Below are 24,209 nucleotides of genomic sequence, written 5' to 3' on the forward strand. Positions count from 1 at the left end.
TGACCCGCATGGTCACTTCGAGCCGAACTTGCCAGGCGGCAATCGACGCGCAAACCCGATCCCACCGCGGACATTACATCCAACTCCGCCTGCCCTGCTTCCCTCCACTTCTCGGTCCAGTCAACTGATCTTCGCCGCTCGCCGCTCGTTTTCCTTGCACCTTCATCCACTTGCTCTCACGACTCGTCGCATCACTCTTGCAACGTCCACCTCTTGCCCCAGCAAAGATGGTGGGGGGAACAAGAAAGCCAGACGTGCCGCGGTTCTCTACGGCCGCAAAGGGCAAAGGAAAGGGTATGAACAGAGGCGTATGGGGCGCCGAAGTGTTGTTGACACGGCCGCTCAGCCACAGCAATCGAGGTCCCCGACTCGCCCATCACGATTCAAGACTCGTCCAACGATGAAGATGAAGACGAGTTTGAGGAGGTCGCTATCCCATCTCATGTCACCTCGTCGTCCATGCCTGGCACCCCGTTGACACCGAACGACGATGATGTCGAGTCGGCCAACGAGACCTCCCTCGCGGATGTTGACATCGGACATGGGTACTTGGACGGCAACGATGACGAAGACAAGGTTATCGAAGTGGTTATTGGAGGAGAATCGGAAGAGCAGAAGGCGAAACGGATAGCTCTGGCACTGCGCAAGTGAGCGAGAGCAATGTCAACTAGCTGACATTGCCAGGAAACCATTGACCGCCAAGGATCGAGCAATCCGTCTGCAGATACACAAGCTTCACGTTGTCAGCTTGCTAGCCTCTGCGAAGATTCGCAATCAGTGGGCTTCCAATGCGCTCCTGAAGGTTAGTCCACCTACCAGCTCTTGCTCACGCGACCAGGCCCGCCTCCTGTCTCTGCTTCCCCATCCGCTTCAAGCTGCGTTCGTCATCCCTCCCAAGCGCTTTCCTGATCGTGCTCAACGCTCACGGCTCTTCCTCGACGCCCTACAGTCCCTCGTGACGTGGTGGTCGCAGGCCTTCTTCGACATCTCAGACCCAGAACTCGGCATGCAGACCCGAACATGGGACAGCGTCCAAGAGATTGTCGACCGGTTGCCTCGGTTGACCAAGGCCGACTTTCAAAGCGGTCCATTGGTCATCAGCCGTCCCAAGAAAGGAAAAGGCAAGGGGAAAGCTGCCGAGGACGATATCATGGAGCGGCTCGAGAACGAAATCCCGGACGAACGCCTGCGTTCCGTGAACAGCGTCATGAAGAAGGCCCTTCAGCAAGAAGGATCACGAGACATGTCGGCTCTTCTGTTTGTCTCTCTGGCCCGTGCATGTGGACTTGGCGCACGTCTCGTGGTCAGTCTACAGCCTGTTCCGTGGCGTGCGGAGAAGGCGGCTCCGAAGAAGAAGCCACGGGCTGGAGCCGGCAGTGGCGCACGAGGGCTGCATAGTCGGCAGGGGATGGGGCCCGATCCGGAGAGCGACGATGACGAAGATGACTTCGAGGAGGTGCCAATACCTGGGGTAGACGACAAGCCTTCAGGAAAGCTATCGAAGAAGAATCGAGTGCGTGGGGCTTGTCACCGCTTGAAGGATCCCGCCGACGTCTTTCGGCTGCGTCAACCACGACCGGCGCCACAGCGTCTGGGCTCGAAACCAAAACCAAAGCCAAAGCCCACAGGTGAGAATTGCTGTCACAGTCTTAAGCTGATGGTTTAGACCTCACGGCGTACCCGCCTGTCTTCTGGGCCGAGGTGTTCAGCCGGTCGGATCAGCGGTGGATCCCTGTCGACCCGTTGACTGGTGTCATCAGAAAGAAGGCTCCATTTGAGCCATCGAACGACCACGGGCCTGTCCGCATGATTTACGTCGTTGGGTTTGAAGAGGGTAAGCGCAACGCAGTTCGGGATGATGCTAATGGCCAAGATGGATATGGCCGGGACGTGACGCTGCGGTACGCGAAGAACTTCGGTGCCAAGACTTCGAAGCTGCGCCCTCCTCCCTCTAAAGACGGCACGGATTGGTGGACACAGTTCATTGCCCACCTCCAACGGCCGATCAGGCTCAACCGTGATGACCTCGAAGACGCCGAGCTTGAGATGAGCCAGGTGTCTGAGGGCATGCCCTTGCATATGACTGGGTTTAAGGACCATCCAATGTGAGTATGCGGTCGGCTGAGCATGAGAACTCACGCCGCAGTTACGTCCTCGAGCGCCATCTCAAACGCGAAGAGGTCATTCTCCCGAAGAGAGAGATAGGAAGATTCAAAGGCGAGCCAGTCTACAGACGAAAGAATGTGCTTGCGTGCCGAACGGCGGACAACTGGATGCGTGTGGGTCGGACTGTCAAGATCGGACAAGAACCGCTCAAGTGGGTCAAGCAACGCGCCGTTACAATCCAGAAGCGCCGTGCACAGGAACTGGCAATGCAAGAGCAAGGCGAACCTATTCAACAGGGCCTGTATGCCGAGTACCAGACGGAACTGTATCACCCGCCGCCGATCAAAGATGTGAGTTGACCTGTCAAAGCGAAGCTCCAGAGCATGGCTAACTCTCGACAAGGGCGTCATTCCTCAAAATTCGTTTGGCAACATCGACCTCTACGTTCCTACCATGCTCCCAGCTGGTGCTGCCCACTTGCCGTTCAAGGGCATCGCAAAGGTTGCCAAGCAAATGGGTGTCAGCTACGCCGAAGCTGTGACCTCGTTCGAGTTCAAGAGCCAGAGGGCTGTCCCTGTCATCACTGGAATCGTCGTCGCCGAGGAGAAGGAGGCTGCTGTGCTCGATGAGTACTACAGGTCAACCGCGGCTGCGGAGGAGCGAGCGAAGATTCGAAAGGAGGAGCTTGCGCTCAAGCGATGGGCCAAGCTCGTCAATGGCATTCGTTTGCGACTGCGTCTGCGGGCCGAGTACGGTACTGGCGAAGAGGTGAGAGAATCCTACAGGACGAATCTGACGAGCTCAGCTGCACAACCAGCAACACAATCCGATGGCCGACGTTCGGCCTTCTCGGAATGGCCCTTCGAAGAAGACGGCCGCGTCGATCATCGCACTTTCGAACGATCAGAGTGCCGAGGCGTCGGATGCACGTCTACTACAGGAGGGTACTCTCCGATCAGAGTCGCCCAAGGAAGCAGAGCCGATCGAGGAGCCTGTAGAAGAGGCGGTCGTGGAAGAGCCGGTTGTGGCGCCTCCAACTCGGGCAACATGTCGGAATGGTGCCACTGCTCCTCCAATCACTATTAAATTGAACTTTTCCGCGGCGACCGGATCGAAGCCTGCTACCAAGGCGGCCGCGAAAGCGAAGGTCAAGGCCAACCCTCGACCTAAGCGTCCCAGTAGAGGCAAGAGGGCGCGGGACGACGACGACAGCGAAGCCGAGTTCTCTGGCGAGGACTCGGACTCGAAGCCGCGGCGTGTCCCAGCACCTGCGGCACCAGCGCCGACTCGCAGCCTACGGAGCCGTGCCCCAAAGTCGGAGCAACAGGAGAGAGTCGAGGCAGAAAGGAGAGCGGCAGTGCGTGCAGCACTCGCCAGCGACGACGAGGAGTACTAGGTTGTACCACTGTATCTATAATGGACTCATGCATCATACAACATTACACTCTCGGGCAATCACGCCGACGTCGCGGCAACCTTGGGTGGGGGCATGGACGCCTTGTCCTTGTCCTGCTTTGCGGCGTCGGTCTTCTTCTTCTTCTTCTTGAGCAGGGCAGCAGCGACGGCCGAACGGACATTTTCGTTGATCTCGCGGCTCTCCTCCATAAACTTGTTGTCGTCAAACTTGTGCTTCTTGCGCGCGAGCTCCTCAAGGTCAACCTCGGCGAGGCGCTTGGCTCCGGCACCGTCAGCCTTGGCGTCGATAGCGTCGCTCGACACGCCGAGCTTGCGCTCCAGCGCCTCGAGCTTGGCCTTGGTCTCGGCCGCCGCCTTTGCCCTCAGCGCGGGCAGGCTCTCGACGAGCTCGGATTTCCTGGTCGTCAGTGCTATTCTTTTCTCCCGCCAACCCACTTCTTCGCCTCCTTGATGCTGCCGAGGCGGCGGCCATTGAGGTCGCGGCACGAGTCGACGTTGTCGTTCTTGCCGCCGCTCATCCGCCCACCGGCGGCACGCAGCTGCGCGCCGAACCCTCCCTTGCCGCCGAGCAGGCGCGCGACGACATCGATGCTGACGGGGTGAGAGGGCGCGCCGACGTGCGCGAGCGACGCGAGCGGTGCGGAGAGGGACAGCGGGCCGGACGAGCGTGTTCGCAGGTACGCCTGCGACTCCCAGCCGGCGGGGAGGAGCGCGCCGAGCTCGGTCGAGCCGGGGAGGTCGAGCACCTGCGTTGGGAGCGGGGCGGGGAGACGGAGGTGGACGGTGACCATTGTGATGGAGTGTTGGTGAGTGAGATCGAGGTTGTCACCGTAATCGCCTTTGTCAGTTGGAAGAGTTGGGTGGCAAGAGGTTGAGAGGTGCAAAGGCGGAATACCCAAACTCATGCCTATTAGTATCCTAAATTAGGCGCGCCTCCTCCCACGTGTTGGCCTCCACAAAAGTTGTAGATTTCATGTCCAGGATTGTTGCTGCCATCACACTCTGCACCAACACCGACTCAATGGCACGCAAGCGCTCAAGAAACTCGAGCGGAGGCGGCAAGAAGGCCGCCCCGGGTGCGACGATCAACAAGATCGAGTCGTACGAGGACACACTGGAGGAGGGCGGCGTCGACGACTGTGAGTCTGCTGTCTTGTCCCCGATCCTAGCTGACCCCCCAGTCATGTTCAAGCGCGACCAGATCTCGTTCAACCCGCAGAACGACTCTGATGACGACGATGTCAACGGCGAGGTTGGCGACGAGGTGCTCGGCCTGAGCGTGCCTTCCCGCCGTCGTGACGACAACGAGGAGGAAGAGGAGGACTTCGACGAGGATGAGGACGACGCGCCGCTGCCCAAGCAGCGCAAGGCCAAGGCCAAGGCCGACCTCTCGACCAAGGGCCGGTACGGCAAGGAGGAGGTCGACTCGGACGAGGAGGAGGAGGAGGACGACGGCTCAGACGCATCTGGCTCGGGGTCCGAGATCGACGACGAAGAGGGCTGGGGTCGCCAGTACTACTCGCGCCCGTCGACGCGCCGCGAGAAGGAGACGGACGCGTACGACGAGAAGCGCGAGGAGGAGCGCGAGCTCGAGGAGAAGGAGGTGCGCCGTCTCCAGCGGCGTGCGCGCGAGGCCATGGGCGGCGACGACTGGGGACTGGACGACATCGAGGTCGAGCATGCTTCGTGAGTACGGTCGTGGCGACGACGCTGATAGGCAGGGCGGTCAAGGAAGACGACGAGGCACCCGCACCTGTTGCTGCACCGGAGACGGACGACCGTGACGTGCTTCTCCGCCACATGCAGACCCACGAGCCACTCAAGCTCGCGCTTGCCCGCGACTTCTCTCTGGTCCTCCGGAAGCTGAAGAAGACGGCACGCGGCATCAAGGCGATGGAGGCCGAGGCCGAGGGCGAGGAGTCGTTGCATAAGGGCCTTGGGTGGCTGCACTACCAGACGCTGTTGACGTACGCTACGACGCTGGCGTTCTACATCCACCTCTGCGCACTGCCGCCATCAGAACGGCCGGACCTGTCCAACCACCCGATCCTGCCGCGCCTCCTCCAGCTCAAGGAGGGCGTGAGCGCACTCCAGGACCTCGACTTTGCGGCCGGCTCCGTGTCGGACGCTGGACCCGAACTGTTCATCCGCGACGGCTTGGGCGAGGACGACGAGGATGAGGACGAGGACGAGTTCCAGAACCTCCTGCAGGCCAAGCGCGAGCTCATGGCGCGCATGAACGCCGGCGCTGGCGAGGACGACGATGACGATGAGGAGATTGACGAGGAGGCCGACGCGGAGAACCTGTGGCACCAGGCCGGGCTGGAGGACGACGAGCTGGCCGACTTGCTCGCCGACCAGCAGGAGGCCGCCGCAGCACCGAAGAAGGAGAAGAAGGAGAAGAAGGAGAAGAAGCGCGGGCGGAAGGACAAGGCCAAGGCCAAGGCGATCGAGGTCGACGAGGACGACAAGGATGTCACGCCAACAGCGACGTTCACGCCGATGGCCGAGCCGGATTTCGCACCTTCGACCAAGAAGTCGCGCAAGGCGGCGGAGACCTTTGTGGTCGAGGACACGCTCGGCGACGCGACGTCGCTCGCAGATGCCGACGCCGCCGACAAGGAGCACAAGAAGCGCACGCTGCGCTTCCACACGTCCAAGATTGCGGCAACCTCTGCGCGTCGCTCGGCCGCGCGCGACCGCCGCATGGGTGGCGACGACGACATTCCCTACCGCGACCGGCAAGCGGCGCGGGATGCGGCGCTGCGGAAGAACGCGCCCAAGGGCGACGGCGGCGAGGACCTCGACGGGTCCGACTGGACCGAGAGCGACCGCAAGCGTGCGCGCGAGGTGCGCGAGGAGGCCGACGAGGCGGCCGAGGACGCCGAGGACGACGGGTACTACGACCTCGTCAAGCGGCGCAAGGTGGCCAAGGAGCTGGCCAAGGCCGACGCGCACGAAACGTTCCGCGAGGCCAAGTTCACGGCGTTCGAGGGCTTCGACGAGGAGGCCGACGGCCCGCGTGCGCTCACGCGCGCCATCGAGAAGAACCGCGGCCTCACCCCCCGCCGCTCAAAGACTGGCCGCAACCCGCGTGTCAAGAAGCGCCAGGCGTACGAGAAGGCCAAGCAGAAGGTCGGATCGCAGCGCGCCGTGTACAAGGGCGGCCAGGCTGCGCTCTCGGGCTCGTACAGCGGCGAGAAGACGGGTATCTCGACTACCATCAAGTCGCGCAAGTTCTAGGCGGGGGTGTATTGCATGCATATGGTACATTGGGTGTGGGTGGACGTCTACTTTTTGCGTGAGGACGGTGGTGGGCGGCGTTTCTTGAACATGGATGCGGCGGGGGCGGGGGCGGGCTCGGGCTCAGCGGCAACGGCCGCGGCGGGAGGCTCCGCAACGGCCTCAGCCTCGGGCTTGGTGTCGGGCACCGCCGGCTTGGACTCGGGAGGTGTGCCCTCGTCCTTCGCCTGGGCTTCTGGCACGGCGTCTGGCTTGCCCTCCTCGGCAAGCTTGCTCTCCTCGGCCTTGACCTCGCCTTCAGCCGCAGCCGCGGCGCCACTGCTCCCGGGGCCGAGCTCGAGCTTGCCGCTCCACGCGGACCGGTCGAGCCCCGCGCCGGGGGGTACGGGATCGGCCGCGGGCGCAGGGGGAGGAGGCAGCGCTGCTGCCTCCGCGCTCACCGCTGCCTCTCCCGGCTTGCTCTTGAGCTTGAGCCCACTCAGCGCCGCCTTTGGATCCCAGTCGTCGTCGTCCCACACGGTCGGGCGCTTATCCCGGTGCGAGAACTTGAACTGCTCTGGGTCGTCCTCGTCGACTGCCTCCTCCTCGGCCTTGCGCTTCTCCGGCAGCCCGTCGGCGCCGTACGTGACCCTCGGGGCGACGACCTCCTCCCACGCGCCGACGTTGGTCCCGCGCCCGCGCACCATCTGCTCGATCTCGTAGCTCGTCAGCTGGGTCTCCTCGTCGTCGAAGCCCAGCTGCGCCGCGGACGAGTAGTTGGCGAACTTGTCCCCTGATGATGGGGGCGGGCGGGTGCGCGAGCTCGACGCGATGGCGACGCGGCGCGGGGCCGCGGCTGGCGCTGACATGCCCTTGTCCTTTGCGTATGCTGATTTCGCGGCCTGGGGGCGGGTCAGCTGTGGGGAAGGGGGAGGGGGGAGGGAGCGACTCACGGCCTCGATCCGCGCATACTCCTGCGCCTCAATCTCCTTGTCCCGCTTGGCGCGCTCTCCGCCCTTGTACAGGTCGCGGATGAAGCGCTCCTTGTTGCCCTGGTGCTTGAGGCCGCTCTCGTGCAGCCGCTTGGAGGGCGCATCGTCGCGGATGAAGAGCGAGCAGTACTTGCACCAGTACTGCTTTTTCGAGACCCAGTATCTGGTGGGGGTTAGCGGGGCGCGCGGGCCGGCTGGCGACTTACTCTGACATTGTGCTGGGTGTGTGATGGGAGGAGGAGTGCTGAAGCAAGTGTGTTCAGCAGTGCTCATCCAGACTTTGTGTCACTTGGGTGGCCACAACCCCCGTGTTATGTGGGGGGACGAGTCAAGGGGGACTCGGACGCGGGGTCTCCACTCGCATGACATCGACGCGGCGAGCGTCCGACCCACCTCGTTCAATCGAGCCACTCTCTCACGGCACTCACGCCACCCCCAGCACAATGGTGAGAGCAGAACACGCCGGCCCCGCTCACCCCAGCACGGCGTCAAGCGCACCAAGATCTCGCCCGAGGCCGCCGAGGCCAAGCGCCTCAAGGAGCTCACAAAGATCCAGGCGTACACCGCGCTCGAGGAGGACGTGCTGGCCCGGGTTCGTCGCGGCCCCCGCCCCACGCTGACCTTCAGAAAAACGCAGGCGACTACTCGCCCGAGGCGCTGGCGCAAACGACGGCGCTGCTCGACCTCAACCCCGAGTTCTACAGCGTGTGGAACTACCGGCGGCACATCCTCTCGCGCGGCCTCATCCCCGCCTCGTGCGTTACCCGCCGCTCCGAGCTGACCCCAGCGCGCCGGAGGACGTCGTGGCCCTCCTGACCGCCGACCTGCGCCTCACCATGGCGTACATGAAGGTCCACCCAAAGGTGTACTGGATCTGGACGCACCGCAAGTGGTGCCTCGAGAACGTGCCGCCCGGCCCTGGCGCGACGAGCGGCTGGCGCGAGGAGTTCTGGCGGACAGAGCTCGCCGTCGTCGACAAGATCCTGAGCGTCGACGCACGCAACTGTGCGTGTTAGGCCCTATGCCGCTGACACCAGTCCACGCGTGGAGCTACCGCCGCTACGTTGTCGGCAGCCTGCCGCCCGGGTCGGCGCGCACGCCTGCCGACGAGCTCAAGTACACGACCAAGAAGATCGAGGCGAACTTCTCCAACTTCTCCGCGTGGCACTATCGCACCAAGCTGCTCGGGGCCGAATGGGCTGCGCTCGAGGCCGACAAGGTCGCCGCGCAGAAGGACAAGGGTGGGTTAGGGGGCTGAGGGCCGGCTGACGCGCAGAGTTTGAGCTTGTCACTCAGGCGCTGTGGACTGACCCAGGGGACCAGAGCGGGTGGCTCTACCACCGCTGGCTGGTGGGCACGGCGCCGAGCCCCGACGTGCTCGCGCGCGAGGTCGCAAACATCCGCGAGCTGAACGAGGCCGAGCCAGACTCGAAATGTGGGTCGTGGGATTGGCAGAGCTGACGGCAGGGTGCATGAACGCGCTCGCCCACAACCTCCTCCTCCTGGCGGGCTTGTCGTCCGAGGCTGAGGCGGCCTCCCTCCGTACCGAGGCCAAGGCGCTGCTTGAGCGTCTTGAGGTCATTGACGAGGACAGGAAAGAGCGCTACCGCGAACTCGGTGAGTGCTGACATTTCCTCCGCACTCACTGACACCCCTAGCAAGCAAACAATAATAGCATGCCCCTTGACTCCATAGCTAGGCCAGCACTATGCAACCAACCCATTGTATGTACACTACACCCAGATATTAGTCCTACTCGTCTTCCACGACGGGCTTCTCAAACAAGCCCCGCCCAAACGCGCCCGCGACGACACCAAACCCGTCGTCCGAGTCGCGCACCTCGCCGATGAACAGGTCGTGCCGGTCGGCCAGGCGGGTTTGGTTCCGGCGAATCTCGCGCACCGTCGCGTGCTGCTGCGAACAGAGGATGCACTCGGGGTCCGAGTCGGACAAGCAGCGCTGGTGGTAGCTGTGCTTGCACATGAAGTGCACGGCAGGGAGTGACAGCTGGCCGTTGCACGCCGCACACTGCGTGACCTGGAACACCTCGGGCTGGCTCGTGCTCGTCAACTCGCCAATCTGCTTCTCCTTGGACGACGTCTCGGTGCGGTATGACTCCACAAGGGCCTTGTCCTAGGGTGATGTCAGCTTTGTCCCAGAACAACTGCTCCGCCAAGCTCACCGCCTCGATCTCCTCGCCTGTCTCCTCGATCTTGGCTCGCAGCCAGTCCTTGACCGTGCCGACGCTTGCCACGCCATTTCTGCTGAGAAGCTGCACGACCGCAAGAGGAGGCATGATCCGCTCAGCATCGATTGTCTCCAGGATATCAGGCAGCTTGTCCTGGTGTCGAGATAAGAGCGATGACGAGCTCGTCAGGTATCTCAGGACGAGGGGGTAGAGGCTCGGGTTGCCCTCGCCATAGAGATCGAGGTAGCGAAGAACCTCATCCGATGGCGCGGGTCCGGTCGAACCGTTGGACGCAGCGTTGCCGTCTGGAGAAGCCTTATCGATCTCCATCCAGTAACGCAGCACGTCCTCGTACATGCCCATAGACTCCCACAGGCCAACGAGACCATCCGTAAAGTCCGCCATGGAGCAGAGCACGAGCGCGTGCATGGCGTCGTAGGGGATTGTCGAGCTGCTCGCAAGCAGTGACAGAGCCTTTGCACGAGCAACAGCAGCCGTGGTCGAGTCCTCCGACTTGGTCGATGCGAGGTACAGCTCCAGGAGCGTGTTCCATACCGCACGCTGATCGGCCAGAGCTTCGTTCGGGTCTGCGGCTGCGTCCGTGTCGCGTTTGGGAACGGGGCCAGTGCGTGCCGGTGGAGTCGAGTCGACCTTCTGGTCCCAGAGGATGAGGGCGACGTCCTCCAGGTAGTGAACGAAGAGGTCGTGGTGGTCAACAAAGTGGGCGAAGAACTGTCGTGGGGATGGCGGAATGTACGACACACCGTCTTCCTCAGCCGGGCTCTCCGCCACAGGGGTTTGATACCCGTTGGGGGTTGATACCCCGTTGGCATCTCCAGCGGGAGATTGGGCGTCTCCTTGGGTCGCTGGAGACTGGCCGCCTCCGAGCAGGCGGTTCACTCCCAGATACGACAGAACCGCCGGCCCCGATCCGTCTGCCGCCTTGTTCCCTGCACCGTGGACCTGAGCGTGAGTCACCTTTTTACCAAGGTTTCCACTGCAAAGGTCGACAAGAAGGTCGGTTGTCGCCTCAGGCTCATGCTGCAGAAGGCTTCGGCCGTAGCGCTGCAGGTTCTTCTCGCACTGTAATGATTAGGAAGGTCGAGAGCTACACACTCACAGCTTCTGGCCCCAACGACCGCAAATACTTCAAAGCATCCTTGTACTCCTCAGCATCCTCAATTTGAATGCGTAGGTACTCCTCGTGACGCCCGTACTTCTTAGCCAAGTAGGTAGCATGCTCGAAGAAGCTGGCCTGGCGACAGACTCGGATCGCAGTGTCAAGGTCGAAAGGGAGCACCTCCTTGCTGCCGTCGGCATGGGTGCGCCTCGCCTCCGTTTTGATGAACGTGTCCAGACGCGCCTTGTCAGACGTCTTTGTGTAGCAGTTCAACAGCAGGGTAGTATGGTCGGGATTTGCCAGACCACGAGAATGAAGCTCTTGCAGGTAGGTGGTGAGGTTGTCTATTCTTTGGGCGTCGAGGAACTGCACGCGTCAGTCATGCCAACGAGCAATAATCACCTTTCGGATCACGTAGCTTGGCTGGAGGAATCCAAGCGTCTTGATGAACTGGTCCATGGCGCCATCAAAGTCGCCCTTGCCGTAGAGGTAGTCGCCATAGAGCTTGTGGACCTGAGCCAACTCGGCGTCTGCAACACCCTGGGACTTGGCCAGGCTGAGTGCCAGCGTGTACAGGTTGCGCTTGTACATTGCCTCGAGCTTTGAAGCGGTCGAGTTCTCTTCCAGCTTGGAGAGCTGGCCTGAGCCCTCCAACACAAAGATGCTGTCCCATTGGTTGAACAGGACCTTGACCCCGCTGCGGAAGATGCCAGTGTAGGCGATGAGCTTGCTGTTAAGGTCGAAGACGGTGATCTTGGCAATATCCGATCCACTGTCGCCTGGGGTCCGTGCGACGCGACGCGCTGCCCCGGAGCCAGATGGCGGCGAGATGATGACCAGGTTGTGCTTGAAGGCTGAAATGAACGACTTTTGACCTTCGTAGGCGTAGCATGCCCCACGGCCCTCTGGGCTGTACAGGTAGATTGCGTCGTCGCGGGCCACGATGAGCTCGCTCCTGTTCCCGTCCATCACGGAACAGCCGAGGCCAGCTCCTGTCTCGTCCAAGACACGCGTCTCTCCGCCCTTGGCCGACACCGGCGCTGTGAGTACACGGTTCGTCGTCACAATGAAGAGCGCAGATGCGACCGTGGATCCTCCGCCCGCCACTGGATCTTCTCGGAATCCCAGGCCGGTTACCGCCTCCGGGTTGCGATCGTTGGGGTCGACAACAACTCGTGCCTTAGGGAGTGAAGTGAGGGCGGTTGGCGAGGCAGTGATCGACTGAAGAAGGTGGCGGAATAGAAGGACAGTGCCGTCTCCGAGGCCGACGGCGAGGTGGGACAGGTTTGAAGTCAGAGCGACAGCCGATACCTTGAGGCGTCAGTATGACAAAGTGCGATGTCACGGTGACTCACTGGATGCGGTCTTCCCGACGCATGCTGGATCTTGGCATTGCGAACCAAGACTGGCCCACCACCCGCCTTCTTCTTCTCATCGCGGGTCAAGTCCCAGACCTTCAAGGCAGGCTGGCGGCTCCCTTCCTCTTCCCCGACCGCCAACAGCAATCCTCCGGCTTCAACGACAGCCGTGGCGCGCCCACTGCCTTCCCAAGCCGTGAATGTCCTCTCGGGGGTGAAGTGTCGATCAAGGATGGTGATAGTGTTGCCAGAAGCGACAATTATGGAAGGGTTTAGTGGCGAGGCTGGCGATGTCGGTGTGATGAGGATTGGGGGGGTGAGGTCGCGAAGTGTCCGTGGGCTCTGTCCGAGGTCTTCGATGTCCTTGACCGAGTCGAGGTCGAAGAAATTAAACTGTCGCCATTGCAGTGCCGAGACCGCTTCTGGGCCTCGTGAGGGTCCTGCCATGGCGCAAGATGTAGTATATGCAGTCTAGATGTGGAAGAAGAGAAGAGGGAGAGAGATGTCGTCTCTGTTCAGCGTCGGTCGGTCGGTCCACCCACCCACCCGGCAACAACGTCACTGCGTAGTATACAAGCAGGCATAATCACAATGTGGGAGGATCAAATACGCCGCACAGCACTATGGCGATCGAGCGCGGTCGAGGTGGAGGCCGCCACCCCCGCGCCCCTGTCGTCGCGCGCGTCACGGCACGCGGGTCGACGACTTTGTCCTTGCAACTTTCAGCTTGCGGCCTCGACATCTCACCTTGTACACGCTCGAGGATGGACGCCCAGGTTGACGAAGACGACAAGAGGAAGACCTTGGGCGTCCGGCCAGGCTCAAAACCCAGGCCAACTGTAGGTCCATCTCACTGCCAACCCTGCCCTCCCTTAGACTGACCCTCCACTACAGCTCATCATCGCATCAGAGTTGACGTACGAGCCCTCAGAAGACGACTTTGGCGCTCCACCATCACCTCGCTCTCCAGAAAAGCCGTCCCTATTGAGGGCACCGCAGCCTGCTGGATCTCGTAATGTCAGCAACAACAGCGCTGCAACGGCAGCATCCAGCTCCAGCCAGCCTTTCAAGCAGCGCCTTCGCCGAGGAACTCTGGCCGGGCGAAAGGGCCAAGGAGCTGGTCTCACGAATGTCAAGGGGCAGTTCGAGACACAGCAGCTCCTCAACAATCGACTTGAACTGCTAGAAAACCGCGCAAAGGTGCCCGACCTCCTCGACCAGGCGGCTGGAAACGCGAGGCGCAGTGCCGTTCGAGCTAAAGTCAAGGGCAGGTCCCGGCTCAGCGTCGCGCCTTCTGCAACTGCCCCACAACGTGCCGACACGACAAACGGCGCAGGTCCGGTTTTTGCCCCGACAGGAATATCAAGTGACGACCTCGATCGGCTGACCTGGACCATTGAGGATGGCCAGGAGGATATCGATCAGACTTACGAGTTGCTGGAGCAAGTCCGAGACATTCTCGTATTGGGAGAGAAGCAGGGCATGGACCTGTTCGGATCATCCCATTTGGAGGCCGCAGAGGCTGCAAGAACAAAGGCACGGACGCGACGCAAGACGGGGCGGTTCACCACTTCTCCTTTGGTTCAGAAGCTGCAAGACAATCTCGGCGACGGCGAGAACGTCAGGAGTAGTGTCGACTCATTCGTGTCGGGCCACGATCTTTTGGCACGATTACAGGCACTCATTCAGCAGCTCCTCAGTGTCGACTGCATCCACGTCGTGCAGCGATTCCGCCTCTATCGTCCCCCCTACGCTCTCCAAGCCATGTGTCTGGACATTGCAGCCCTGCTGTATCATAAGGGCACCTTGGCCATTAAGCTGTCCATGATGTCGGCCGCCATTGACAGCATTTACGCCATGGACGAGACTGTGACTGAACGAGTCTGTGTCTGGCTCGAGGGCCGACTGGCGGAGCTGCTCGATATGCTTGCAGACGAGCGTGGTCACCTCGACGGTCGCCAACAATCGGTCGACTTCAGCGGTGAGTGCCACGCTTCAATTCTGTCTGTCTAACCCATCTGCAGATCCTTTCTTGGTGCCGGTATCTCCAGATGTTCCCAGATTTGCCTTCTCTGCCGAGCCTGCCGACATGGCGCCAGCCAAGAAGCCAGGCTGGATGAGATTCTCACCCACTGCGCAAACACACAACGCTGGTCCGACCCCTCTATCTCGCCGCGACGTCACTGGTGTCCTGTCAACACACGCCACATCTGGAATTTCCATCACTGCGCTCCAAATAGCAGAGCTTGTCCCTCGCATCCTCGTGGCAGTCACATCAACGGTCGACCTTACAACCGCCAAGCTTACGACGCTTTACCGATGCCACAGGATGCTGTCGTTGATCCTCACGGCCAAACCCGATGCCGCGTTAGATCTTTTGGAGATCGTTGCGCATGGCCCTTCCGTTACACGACGACGAGCGGTCGACCTCCTCGCCACATTCTTCCCCCAATCGATGGGTCACAACGTCATTGCGCGCCGGCCTGCTATATCCACGTACATCGCCCATCAGACGAAGTGGGAGACAGGACAAGACCGTGTGCTCGGCGAAGACGACATGACCGGCCATTGCTACATCCCTTGGAGGTCGACAGATCCATCGGAGGCGACCTGTACCTACTGCAACCTAGAGGTCGATGGCTTCTGTGTTCGTTGCGTAGAGTGCCAAGGAGTAAAGCATCTGAACTGCTTGCGCAATATCCAACAGGAGATGTTCGAGTATGATGTCCTCCAGATGGGCGGCCCACAAACCGTCCGCAGCAGCGTCCTGGTCCGCTTTAGCAAGTGTGTGCCGCGCTTGGATGAGCTGGTTCTGGGAGGAGGCCCGACACGAAACACCATCGAGTCTACACGGCGAAACGTTGGGGGGCACAGCCTGCACCTGGTCAACCTCTTCACATCGGCGCTGTGTGCAGAGTGCCGTGAGCCTCTGTGGGGCGCTTCGGCTCAGGCGTACGCCTGCATGGGTCCCTGCCAGCGATTCTACCATCGCTCGTGCGCTCAGGCCATGCACGAGCGGGGACATGCTACTTGCCGATCGGGGCATGAGGTGTACATCAACCCAGCGTCCGCCGACCGCCGACGTGACCCATTCACGACCTCTGCCGACGACATTGTGGCATCCTTCAAGCGTTCCAAGGCTGATCTGTTCCGCGACCCCAAACAACTCGCAAACCTGTCTTACGACGAAGTAGTTCTTCTGTTCAACGACCTCTGGGCTCAGGCAGAAATCTACAGGAATGGTGTGACTGCTGGTGCGATTCGGTTCGACAAAGATCCTGAGGAGGCGCTCAAGAAGGACCTACCTGGCTTCAGCAAACTCCTGTCGGCGTACGAAGAGCGCCTCGTGTCAAACAGCCACGCCCCGTCTGAGGCGCTGGTGGACTTCTCGGGCGTGACGGGCGTCAACCTTGAAGCGAGACACGACCTCTTGTGGCAGCCCAACTATTTGCGCTACTGTGCAGCGGTCACACGAGCTCCGCCGGATCCAGAGGACGCCCATCCGGCGTTGGCGAACGGCGGTCTACTCACGGTTACCGGATCACCTTTCACAGCCAGTCCGGAGACTGACGCGCCACCGGTTTCCTACGAGTCTATCGACATGGCTTCCATGAGGGAAAGCCTCACTACCGATCTCAGTGTTGGTGACGACCTCGCTGCCTCCATCCTTTTGGGGCAAATGCGCAACTTTGGCCTCGTCGGCATTCCGAAGCGTCTCTGTTTCGGGGCGAAAGATGTGCACGACAACACACTTCAAGTGAAGTTCCCCCTTCCTCTCCTCATGGACTCATCGCCAACTGTTGAGCTGCTCGTGCTGGTCATCGAGACGCTTCTGGAGGAGATTGATCTATCCACGAACGAGCAAGCTCTCAGTCTCCTTGTCAACAGGGCTTGGCCGAACACGATGTGCTCGGCATACGCTCTAGAGCGTCTCGGAGGAGCGGTCATGTCGTGGGTCATGGCGCAGGTGAGAGTCGTTCAAGACATCGGGATGATGCTCACACTCCTAGGACGATGTACTCCACCACATCGTGAAGAACTATGCCAGCAAACGAAAGAAGTTGCCTGGTGTTAGGTCCACGAGGAGCACCACAGTCCAGTCGTACAAGGAAGACCGTGTTGCAATGCTGCAGCGCTACGCCTATCCGTGGCTCAAGGCGCTCCATGACCAAGACTCTGCTCACTACGCAAGCCTGGCCTACGAGCGGAGTAAGGCCATCGACAACCGGTACGAGGTGATCGAGTTGATGAAGGGTGAAAAGGTATAGTGGACTGGTGTTGCTACTGCTGATGGCTTCAGGGTGCTTCCCAGGTCGCCGAGATTGCTTTGGAACGACTCACCGCTCTTGGTGATGCCAACGTGCTGTTCTCATCATCTCTGGACCTACTTACCGCATGGTTGGAGGATCTGGGCACTCTGATCAATAAGGTGAGTCGACTTTCGTATCGGTGCTGACGGTCAGGACGTTGTGTACAAATCATTGCCACGGCTGTTACGACACGGCAGTGAGCTCTACGGCGACGACGCCACAGGACTCTGGGAGTTCTCTCAGGCTACCAGCGATGAAGGCCCCGAAGGCTTCCAACGAGTCGCCCGTTGGATTCGAGTGCTTGCCTTCTCAGGCGTTCAAGTCCCCTGGCCCATCATTGAGGGGATGGTGGATGCCGTATCAGCGCAGACGAGCACCCAAGCAAAGTACGACTTGGTGTCCGCCATCAACGCCAACATCACTGAGGCTGAGCCGAAGCGCCTTGCCGACATTTGCAACAACTTCTTCAATGCTGTTGTGGCCGGCATTGAGCGGCGACCTCCACTCCCTGCGTCTGTCAGCTCCCCACCAGCCTCTGAAACGGATGTTGAGATCGTTCGGATGGGTCTTTTGGCTATCTTGAGAGCCTATCACACACCCAGCGAGGCGATCACGTCCACGCCAATCCAACCGACCAAGGACGCTCCAGCTTCGGCGCACCATACCTTCCAAAGGAAGCGAAGACCCACCGTTTCCACAGCATCCCGAGTTCCGCTGCAAGCTGAAACAGTATTGGCAGCTGCGGGACTGCTGCGGAGGCGAGAGTATCCCGCGGAAATGTTCCTCGACTTCCTTTGGCTACTCTTGGTCAAGGCGGAAGGTGCAGAGAACGTGGACGGGTTCTTCTACATCATCTGCCCGAACCTCTACGAGTTGATCTGGCCGCTGTACGATCGACCTGTCGACACGCGAAGCAGGGGCCGACTTTTCCTGCGCCTGCTGACAATCCATCCGGGTCCCATGCAAACGCGGGCGGCTCTGGAGGTCAGCAAGACAGGCCGAGCGCAAATTCGCGAAAGGCTGTTGACCTTCGTCCTGGAACTTGCCGACGAGCACATTACTCTAGGCACAACAGGGTGGCGGGCGGCTGCCGTGGAACTCATCTTGCTTTTCTTCAGTCGCTCACTCAACCCGACCAACCCACTGCCGGACAATCTCTCTATTTGGAACGCCTTCTTCCCCTCGCAGCTGACTGCGATCTCCGCCTGCTTTGAGGAGTACCTCAGCACCTGCACAGATGAGCAACGCCTCAGCTTGCTCGTGAGGCTCCAGGAGCTTCAACCCGCGCTGCCAACGTGGCCGAGTGAGTGGCGCAAAACACTTCGGTTCATAGCTGACATCTTAGTGATCAAATGGGAAACCATCGAACAGTTGTTGATTGAGCAGACCGACACCATCAGGCAACTAGAGCGTGCAGACTCGGGTAACAGCCTGGCGGCGCTGCGAGATGCCAGGGTCACCCGTGCAAGCCTTCTCTCCCTCGGCCTCAACATGTTGTCGGCTGGAGTACCTTGCGACTGGATGTCGCTACAACGGTTCCAACAGCATGTTGCTGCTGCTTGCGCTCTTCCGTGGCCCGCAGACGCAGAGACGATTACGGGAATTGTCCTCCCTGCATTGAAGCAATGTCTCGACGCCACTGCCCGCATCCCCATCAACGCAAATCAGACGACCGCACGGCAGCCAAAGACAACCCTGGTGGGGTCTCTCTTCGTCCCTGTGGTCACCGAGTTTGCAACGGAGTTGAAGAAGTACGACTTCTTGACGCAACGCTACATGCTTGATATTCTACTGGTCGTCTTCTTCAAGGTAAGGATGCAGTCGCAACTTCACTAACGCGCAGCACAATGTCATGCCTGTTGAACTGCCAGCACTCAATGCACTCCAGAAGGTTGCTATTTACGCTGCCGACGTCGACTGCATCGACAACAAGCTCCTCGCTCTGCGAGTTCTCCAAACGGCCCAGTCGCACATGTCGTCGGATAGGTTTTCTAGGGTCTTGCCACAGCTGTTCGTCTACGTCTCGGATATCATGATCAGAGAGGCGCACGCGCAGGGCGATCCCCTTGTCATCGATTTGTGCCGTGGCTTCCTTCACGAGTCTCTGGCAGACTTTGGTCGAGCCGGCCTCTTCCTGCAAGTCCTTCTTACGGACGGCCAATTGGGAGACAGCTCGAGGTCACCAGACGCCATTGGACGTGCTCTACGCATTGCTGGAGGCGGTAAGAAGGCCTCGATCGAGAACCACCAGAACTCTTGGCTGGAGCAGCTGCTTGTGGACCTGTGAGTGTGCACCCGGGCCTTAACGCTGACGGCTCAGGCCCGCCATTTTGCGGTGGAACCGCGGGCATATTGCCCGGCTCTTGCAGTCACTCAGCCGTCTATCCGCCACACTGGAGGACAAGCTCACCGAGGATGGTGCCACTGGTGTGTTTGAGCCTGCGTGCATGACACTGAAACCTCAGAATTCGGAACGTTCATTGCGCGACTAGGCAAGACGGTGGCCGAATGGGACAACCCCGCGGCATTCGATCCCAACCCAGTTCTACAGACGTGCAGCGCGATCCTCAAACTGACGCCACATTCGTACTCGAGCGTGAGTTGGGAGGACTGTGAAAGCACTAACTCGGTCCCAGACCCTTCTTCATCAGGTCTCGACCTTTCTTCACCTTGCCTTGAGCCGATTTGCGGTATCACTGGAGCCTATCAAGGCGCTCATCCCCGTCTCGATTGACATCTCGTCGTATCACCGGACAGAGAACACGGTGACGACGGTCCTGTTCGAGCTTGCGGGTGAAGCAATCTCCGGCCTCGCTGTCATGCCGGAGACGTTGAACACGCTCCTGACGGTAAGCAACGCGTGGAGCTTCAGATCTAACGTCCCAGTTCCTCACTCAGATGAGTGACGACAGGATGGCTGGCCGCGTCGACCTCCGGAAGGAGCTTCTCCGCATCTTGGTCGAGGCATCGCCTGGATGTGAGGCCATCCTCGTGCGGTCACACCCCACAACCAACCTGCTGCGCGGGCGACAAAATGCCGAGGAGGCAATGAAGCTGCTCAGCGCCGCCGCACGAGTGATTGTGCGGGCCGAGCTCGAGTCGCCGGGCAACATTGGACTGGTGCTCAAGGGCATTGAGACCCAGGCTTCCATTATCCAAATGGATGTCTTCACCCACGTCCTCTACGCCTCGCTGGACGTGTCGCTCAAGACGGCACGAGAGAACCTCATCTCGCTGTACCCAATCCTCGCCCGCGCCGCGGCACTGAGCCTCTTCGGCACGGCCGACTTGCTCCTTGTCAACAACCCGTACGACAGCTATGGCGCGCAGCTCGCCTCGTCCGTGTTCATCGTGTGCCGGCTCGCAACGCTGGCCGTGCACGACATACAGGACGGCGTTGTGGTGGACGAGCATGCCGGGGCCGACCGCGCGCTCGCGGCCTTCTGGCGCCGTCTCTGGCCCGACTGGGAGCGCCTGCTCGCGCTGTCGCTCGCGCCGACCTGCGCCAACATTGCGCTGCGGTCCGTCGCCCACTCTGTCCTCCTCGACATTGTCATCTTTGTGGGGCAGGCGCAGCCGTCCCTGCTCATCGAGCCGGCGACGCTCATCAACAGTGGCTTGAAGATGCTCGAGGAGTGGCACTCGCGCGCCAAGAGCACTGCGCCGACCAAGCTCGGCCGCGCGCTCGCCACGCTTGATTCGGCTGCGCTGCGCGGCCACGCAGCCGGCGTGACCCAGTCCACGTCGTCCCCCGCCGCGATGCGCCGCGAGACCATCAAGCAGATCTGGAACGACATGGTCGCGACCGAGCGCCTGCACTCGCTCTCGCTCCCCACTGGCGACGACTAACGAACAACAACTTAATACGAAACGCACGAACTTGCATGATGCATACAGGTGGAGACAATGAGCTATAGATGTGAGAAGTTGTATGGGATTAAATGCAGCCTAGTTCTTTCCCTTCGAGTGCCTGGGCTTCTTGGACGGCCGTCCCTCGCCGTTCTCCTTGCGCTTCTCCTTCTTGGCAGGGGGAGCGGCAGCAGGGGCGGCGGCGCCCTTGACGCTGACGGTCGTCGAGAGCCGGGAGCGCATCTCTGGCGCGGCAGACGCGATGGCCTCGACCTGCTTCTCGGCCTGGGAGAAGTCGGCCCCGCTGTCGATGGCAAACTCGGCCATGTCGAGCGTGCCGAGGAGCTCGCGCTGCGCCGCGCGCGCGCGCTGCTTCTCCTCGCTCGCGGCCTCGGCAATGTCCTCCTCGACTGTGGTGGCCGCGGGGGCAAAGGTCGGGCCCGATGAAGGTGCCTCGGCGGGCAGGTCGGCGCCGACGGCGGCCTTCTGGATGTCCTCGAGGTGGCGGGTGGCGCGGCGCACGAGCTTGCCGAAGAGCGCGAGCACCTGGTGGGCCGGGGCGCCGAGCTCGGTCTCGAGCGTCTCGAGCGACTTGCGCTGCAGGCCGAGCGCGAGCATGATGGCCTGCTGCGCCGCGCTGAGGCTGAAGTCGGCGCCGAGGCGGCGCGAGAAGTAGAGCGTGGCGAGGGTAGGCACCAGGTCGAGGATGACGTGGTAGTCGACCATGCTGTCGGCGTACGACTCGAGGCGCTTCATGTCGAAGGGCGAGATGAGCGCGCTGAGCTCGTCGCCAGTCACGACCTTGCCCTCCTCGGCCTTGCGGCTCGCCGCGTCGATGACGCTGAGGGCGGTTTCCGAGCGGAACTTCTTGAAGCAGTCGTAGGAGAGGAGGTTCATGAAGCGGTGACGGAAGTCCTGCGCAAAGGCGCTGAGCCAGCCCTCAGACTGGGCGACGTTGCTGAGCAGCGAGCGGAGCATGACGAACGTGTGCTCGCCCGTGAGCTCGTTCTCCTTCTGGCTTGCGTAGAGGGGAACGTAGCCGGCCTTCTTCCAGAAGCGGAGGAGTTCGGGGGTGAGGCCGAACGAGACACCGAGGTAGTCGAGGTTCTCGGGCTTGCGCTCCGAGAGGCGCTGGAGGAGTGGAGGCATGCGCGCGACGTCACGGACACCAATGGTCTCGGTGGCGAGCGAGCCGCCGGACGACGCCTTGGCGCTGTCGGTGAATGACACCTCCTCGGTAACCTCGTCGAGGTTGGTGAGCTCGCCGCTGTAGAACGCGTTGAGGGCGTCGAGGGCACGAGCACCGTAGCCCATCTGTACTGTCAGTTGGAATCCTACAGGAAACGTCAACTTACCCTGGCATAGTCGGGGTGTGTGGCAATGCGGACGACGCGAGCACCAGAGAGCATGGCAAAGTCGTTGTCCTGGAACTGCTGCGAGATGACCCAGGGGATCATGTCACCGGCGCTGCGCGTACCCGAGTGGCTGAGCTCCTTGAGGATGGCCTCGCGCGAGATGTTGCCTTCCAAGGCGACCTGGAGGACGACGAGAGGGTCGGGGAGGGTGCTGTCGTCCTCTTTCAATGGGGGCAGAAGAACGAAGAGGTGGTGGGCGGGGGCGTCCGAGAGCATCTGCAGGTCGTTTGGCGAGTTCTTGTAGTGGCTGGCGACGTACAGTCCCATCATGCGCTGGAGGAAGACCTCCGAGGCAGGGTGGTACGAGAACAGCGTGTCGCGGTTGACGTAGTACAGCTCGCAGGTGGACGGGTGGGGGCAGCCCTGGGTGACCTTGGACACGACCGTGGCGTCCAGGCAGAGGAGGTGGTTGAGCCACTTCTCGACCTCGTCTCCGGGCGAGTAACGGATAGGCTCGTCAAGCTTGATCTCACGGAGGGAGCGGACCAAGCCTGCGCCGGCCTTGCCCGCAGCTCCCTGCTTCGAGGTCGAGCTGGGGCCAGCCGAACCGGCACCGTCCGACTTGGAGACGGACGGCCTTGTCTGCTCTCGCAGCTGCTGGATAAGCTTGATGGAGAGCGAGCGACCGGTACCCTCGTAACCGTTGATCGTGGACGCCATGAACACGAGGTAAGGGCCGATGAGCTTGCGGACAAGGGGAAGGGGAATGGCGGCCGCCTCGTCGATGATGACAAGCTCGGCCTGGCCGAGGACGTGCGCGTCCTCGGGGGCAATGTACTGGATGGTCTGGCGGTGGCCGCGGAAGATGTTGACGCGGACAATCGCCTTCTTGAACTCGGGGTTGGTGCTCTGCACAATGTCGTAGTCGACATGCTCCTCGTAGCCCAGAGCGTCGAGGCCCTTGAAGATGAACTCGAACAGGGTCTTGAGGTTCTCGGGGTCGGGCGAGGTGACGAAGATGTTGGAGTAGTCGTGGGCGACAGCTGCGGCGATAGCGAGGCCGAGGGCCGCCGACTTTCCGCGACCACGCCCAGCGGTAAGCGTGACGGTCGAGGAGAGGGTCTTCTCGGAGATGGCGTCGACGAAGGTGAGGAGGGCCTTGGCCTGGGCAGTGTCAGCTGCTGTCCGCTTCCCGACTCATTCAGCAACGCACCTGGTCAACAGTCTTGGACAGCTTGGCAAGAGGGCCGACAATGTCGACGCCGTCCATGCTCTCCTTCATGTCCTTGAGCTCCTCGGCCTTGCGCTTGCGGCCTCGGTCGTCGTCAGAGTCCTTGATGAGGGAGATGTCCTTGCCCTTGCTGAGGGGGAGGACGTTGAGCTCGTCGTCAAGCACCAGACAGTCGGGGTTGGATCCCAGCGAGAGAATGAAGCGCTCGTTGAAGCGGGGCTGCACAAACTGGTGGGCGTCGGTACGGAAGCGGTTGTGAACGTCCTGGTTGTCAGCTGGGCTCAAACATCAATTAGCTCACCATGGACATCGAGTAGAGCTGCTTCAAGCTCGACATGGTCTTGAGAAGCAGGACGACGATACCGCCACCCTCAACGGTCTCGATGGTACGCGCCAGGAGGTTGGGCGTGATGGCCTCGTAGTCCTGGAGGACGAGCATGCCGAACGTCTGGCCGAGGATCTTGGCCGAGTCCTTGTAGTAGCTGGGGGTGTCAGCTACGAGGCACTCGTCACACCAGCTGCACACTCACGCATAGCGGATGTCGGTGACGGTGATGAAGAGCTCGAAGGGGTCCTGGTCGTTGGCCTCACGGATACCGCGCTTGATATCGCGCTTGATCTTCGCCTCGCGCTTCTTGCGGTGGCTGCGGGGTCAGCTGGGTCCAGAGGAATGACTCAGCTAACGCACGTAGTGAATCCCAGCTCCTTCTTGTAGCACCAGAGGACGTTGGGGCGCGACGACACGCGGGCCTGAGACAGGAGGAAGTGCAAGTTGACGACCTGTGTTGTTAGTGGAGGTGCCACGGCCTCCGGCAAGCCACCTCACCTGGTCGCGGCCGCGGTCGCCGACGAGCACGAAGAACGAGCGGTGGTTTGACCGGACGCCGTTGTTGATGAGCGCCGGGATGCGCGGGTCGAGCTGCTTCCTCATCTTGCTGGCGAGAGATGGAGAGCAAGTTGGTTGGCGTCCTCGACCTCAAAGTGGAGGTTGGCGAAGATCTGCTGGGTGTTGCAGAAATCTCTCGTCCGCCCCACGTGGCCACGATGCGGGATTAATGCGCG

The 24,209-nt window shown here is 61.1% G+C and overlaps 8 protein-coding genes across 8 annotated transcripts; 4 read left to right on the forward strand and 4 right to left on the reverse strand.

Moving 5' to 3' along the window:
* Positions 1-227: 227 nt before the first annotated feature.
* Positions 228-3,502, forward strand: Q8F55_000835 (uncharacterized protein; the record flags this gene model as incomplete). The annotated part of the gene is made up of 10 exons (XM_069349486.1): positions 228-294; positions 347-647; positions 685-802; positions 839-1,303; positions 1,589-1,628; positions 1,667-1,834; positions 1,874-2,105; positions 2,147-2,456; positions 2,509-2,874; positions 2,912-3,502. The coding sequence occupies 10 exons, from the start codon at positions 228-230 to the stop codon at positions 3,500-3,502; spliced, it is 2,658 nt and encodes an 885-aa protein (XP_069213030.1).
* Positions 3,503-3,561: 59 nt separating this feature from the next.
* Positions 3,562-4,313, reverse strand: Q8F55_000836 (uncharacterized protein; the record flags this gene model as incomplete). The annotated part of the gene is made up of 2 exons (XM_069349487.1): positions 3,562-3,919; positions 3,958-4,313. 2 exons carry the CDS (start codon positions 4,311-4,313, stop codon positions 3,562-3,564), a joined length of 714 nt encoding a protein of 237 aa, XP_069213031.1.
* A 230-nt stretch (positions 4,314-4,543) lies between these two features.
* SAS10 (something about silencing protein 10) lies at positions 4,544-6,765 on the forward strand (the record flags this gene model as incomplete). Its single annotated transcript, XM_069349488.1, has 3 exons — positions 4,544-4,661; positions 4,704-5,208; positions 5,244-6,765. The coding sequence occupies 3 exons, from the start codon at positions 4,544-4,546 to the stop codon at positions 6,763-6,765; spliced, it is 2,145 nt and encodes a 714-aa protein (XP_069213032.1).
* Positions 6,766-6,812: 47 nt separating this feature from the next.
* Positions 6,813-7,950, reverse strand: Q8F55_000838 (uncharacterized protein; the record flags this gene model as incomplete). The annotated part of the gene is made up of 3 exons (XM_069349489.1): positions 6,813-7,646; positions 7,698-7,899; positions 7,943-7,950. The coding sequence occupies 3 exons, from the start codon at positions 7,948-7,950 to the stop codon at positions 6,813-6,815; spliced, it is 1,044 nt and encodes a 347-aa protein (XP_069213033.1).
* A 229-nt stretch (positions 7,951-8,179) lies between these two features.
* On the forward strand, positions 8,180-9,408 carry BET4 (Rab geranylgeranyltransferase; the record flags this gene model as incomplete). Its single annotated transcript, XM_069349490.1, has 8 exons — positions 8,180-8,182; positions 8,218-8,328; positions 8,364-8,491; positions 8,524-8,741; positions 8,774-8,977; positions 9,013-9,171; positions 9,204-9,353; positions 9,395-9,408. The coding sequence occupies 8 exons, from the start codon at positions 8,180-8,182 to the stop codon at positions 9,406-9,408; spliced, it is 987 nt and encodes a 328-aa protein (XP_069213034.1).
* An 80-nt stretch (positions 9,409-9,488) lies between these two features.
* VPS11 (Vacuolar protein sorting-associated protein 11) lies at positions 9,489-12,849 on the reverse strand (the record flags this gene model as incomplete). Its single annotated transcript, XM_069349491.1, has 5 exons — positions 9,489-9,869; positions 9,919-11,007; positions 11,045-11,410; positions 11,447-12,355; positions 12,400-12,849. The coding sequence occupies 5 exons, from the start codon at positions 12,847-12,849 to the stop codon at positions 9,489-9,491; spliced, it is 3,195 nt and encodes a 1,064-aa protein (XP_069213035.1).
* Positions 12,850-13,166: 317 nt separating this feature from the next.
* On the forward strand, positions 13,167-20,561 carry Q8F55_000841 (uncharacterized protein; the record flags this gene model as incomplete). Its single annotated transcript, XM_069349492.1, has 12 exons — positions 13,167-13,241; positions 13,297-14,383; positions 14,427-16,369; positions 16,413-16,664; positions 16,703-16,831; positions 17,901-18,015; positions 18,058-18,521; positions 18,556-18,995; positions 19,033-19,139; positions 19,178-19,308; positions 19,349-19,561; positions 19,599-20,561. The coding sequence occupies 12 exons, from the start codon at positions 13,167-13,169 to the stop codon at positions 20,559-20,561; spliced, it is 5,919 nt and encodes a 1,972-aa protein (XP_069213036.1).
* Positions 20,562-20,660: 99 nt separating this feature from the next.
* Positions 20,661-24,078, reverse strand: NAT10 (N-acetyltransferase 10; the record flags this gene model as incomplete). Its single annotated transcript, XM_069349493.1, has 7 exons — positions 20,661-21,875; positions 21,917-23,080; positions 23,130-23,411; positions 23,449-23,629; positions 23,678-23,791; positions 23,836-23,927; positions 23,974-24,078. The coding sequence occupies 7 exons, from the start codon at positions 24,076-24,078 to the stop codon at positions 20,661-20,663; spliced, it is 3,153 nt and encodes a 1,050-aa protein (XP_069213037.1).
* Positions 24,079-24,209: the final 131 nt, after the last annotated feature.

Source organism: Vanrija albida (assembly GCF_041260175.1).
Source record: "Vanrija albida strain AlHP1 chromosome Unknown contig_1, whole genome shotgun sequence".
Classification (NCBI taxonomy): Eukaryota; Fungi; Basidiomycota; class Tremellomycetes; order Trichosporonales; family Trichosporonaceae; genus Vanrija; species Vanrija albida.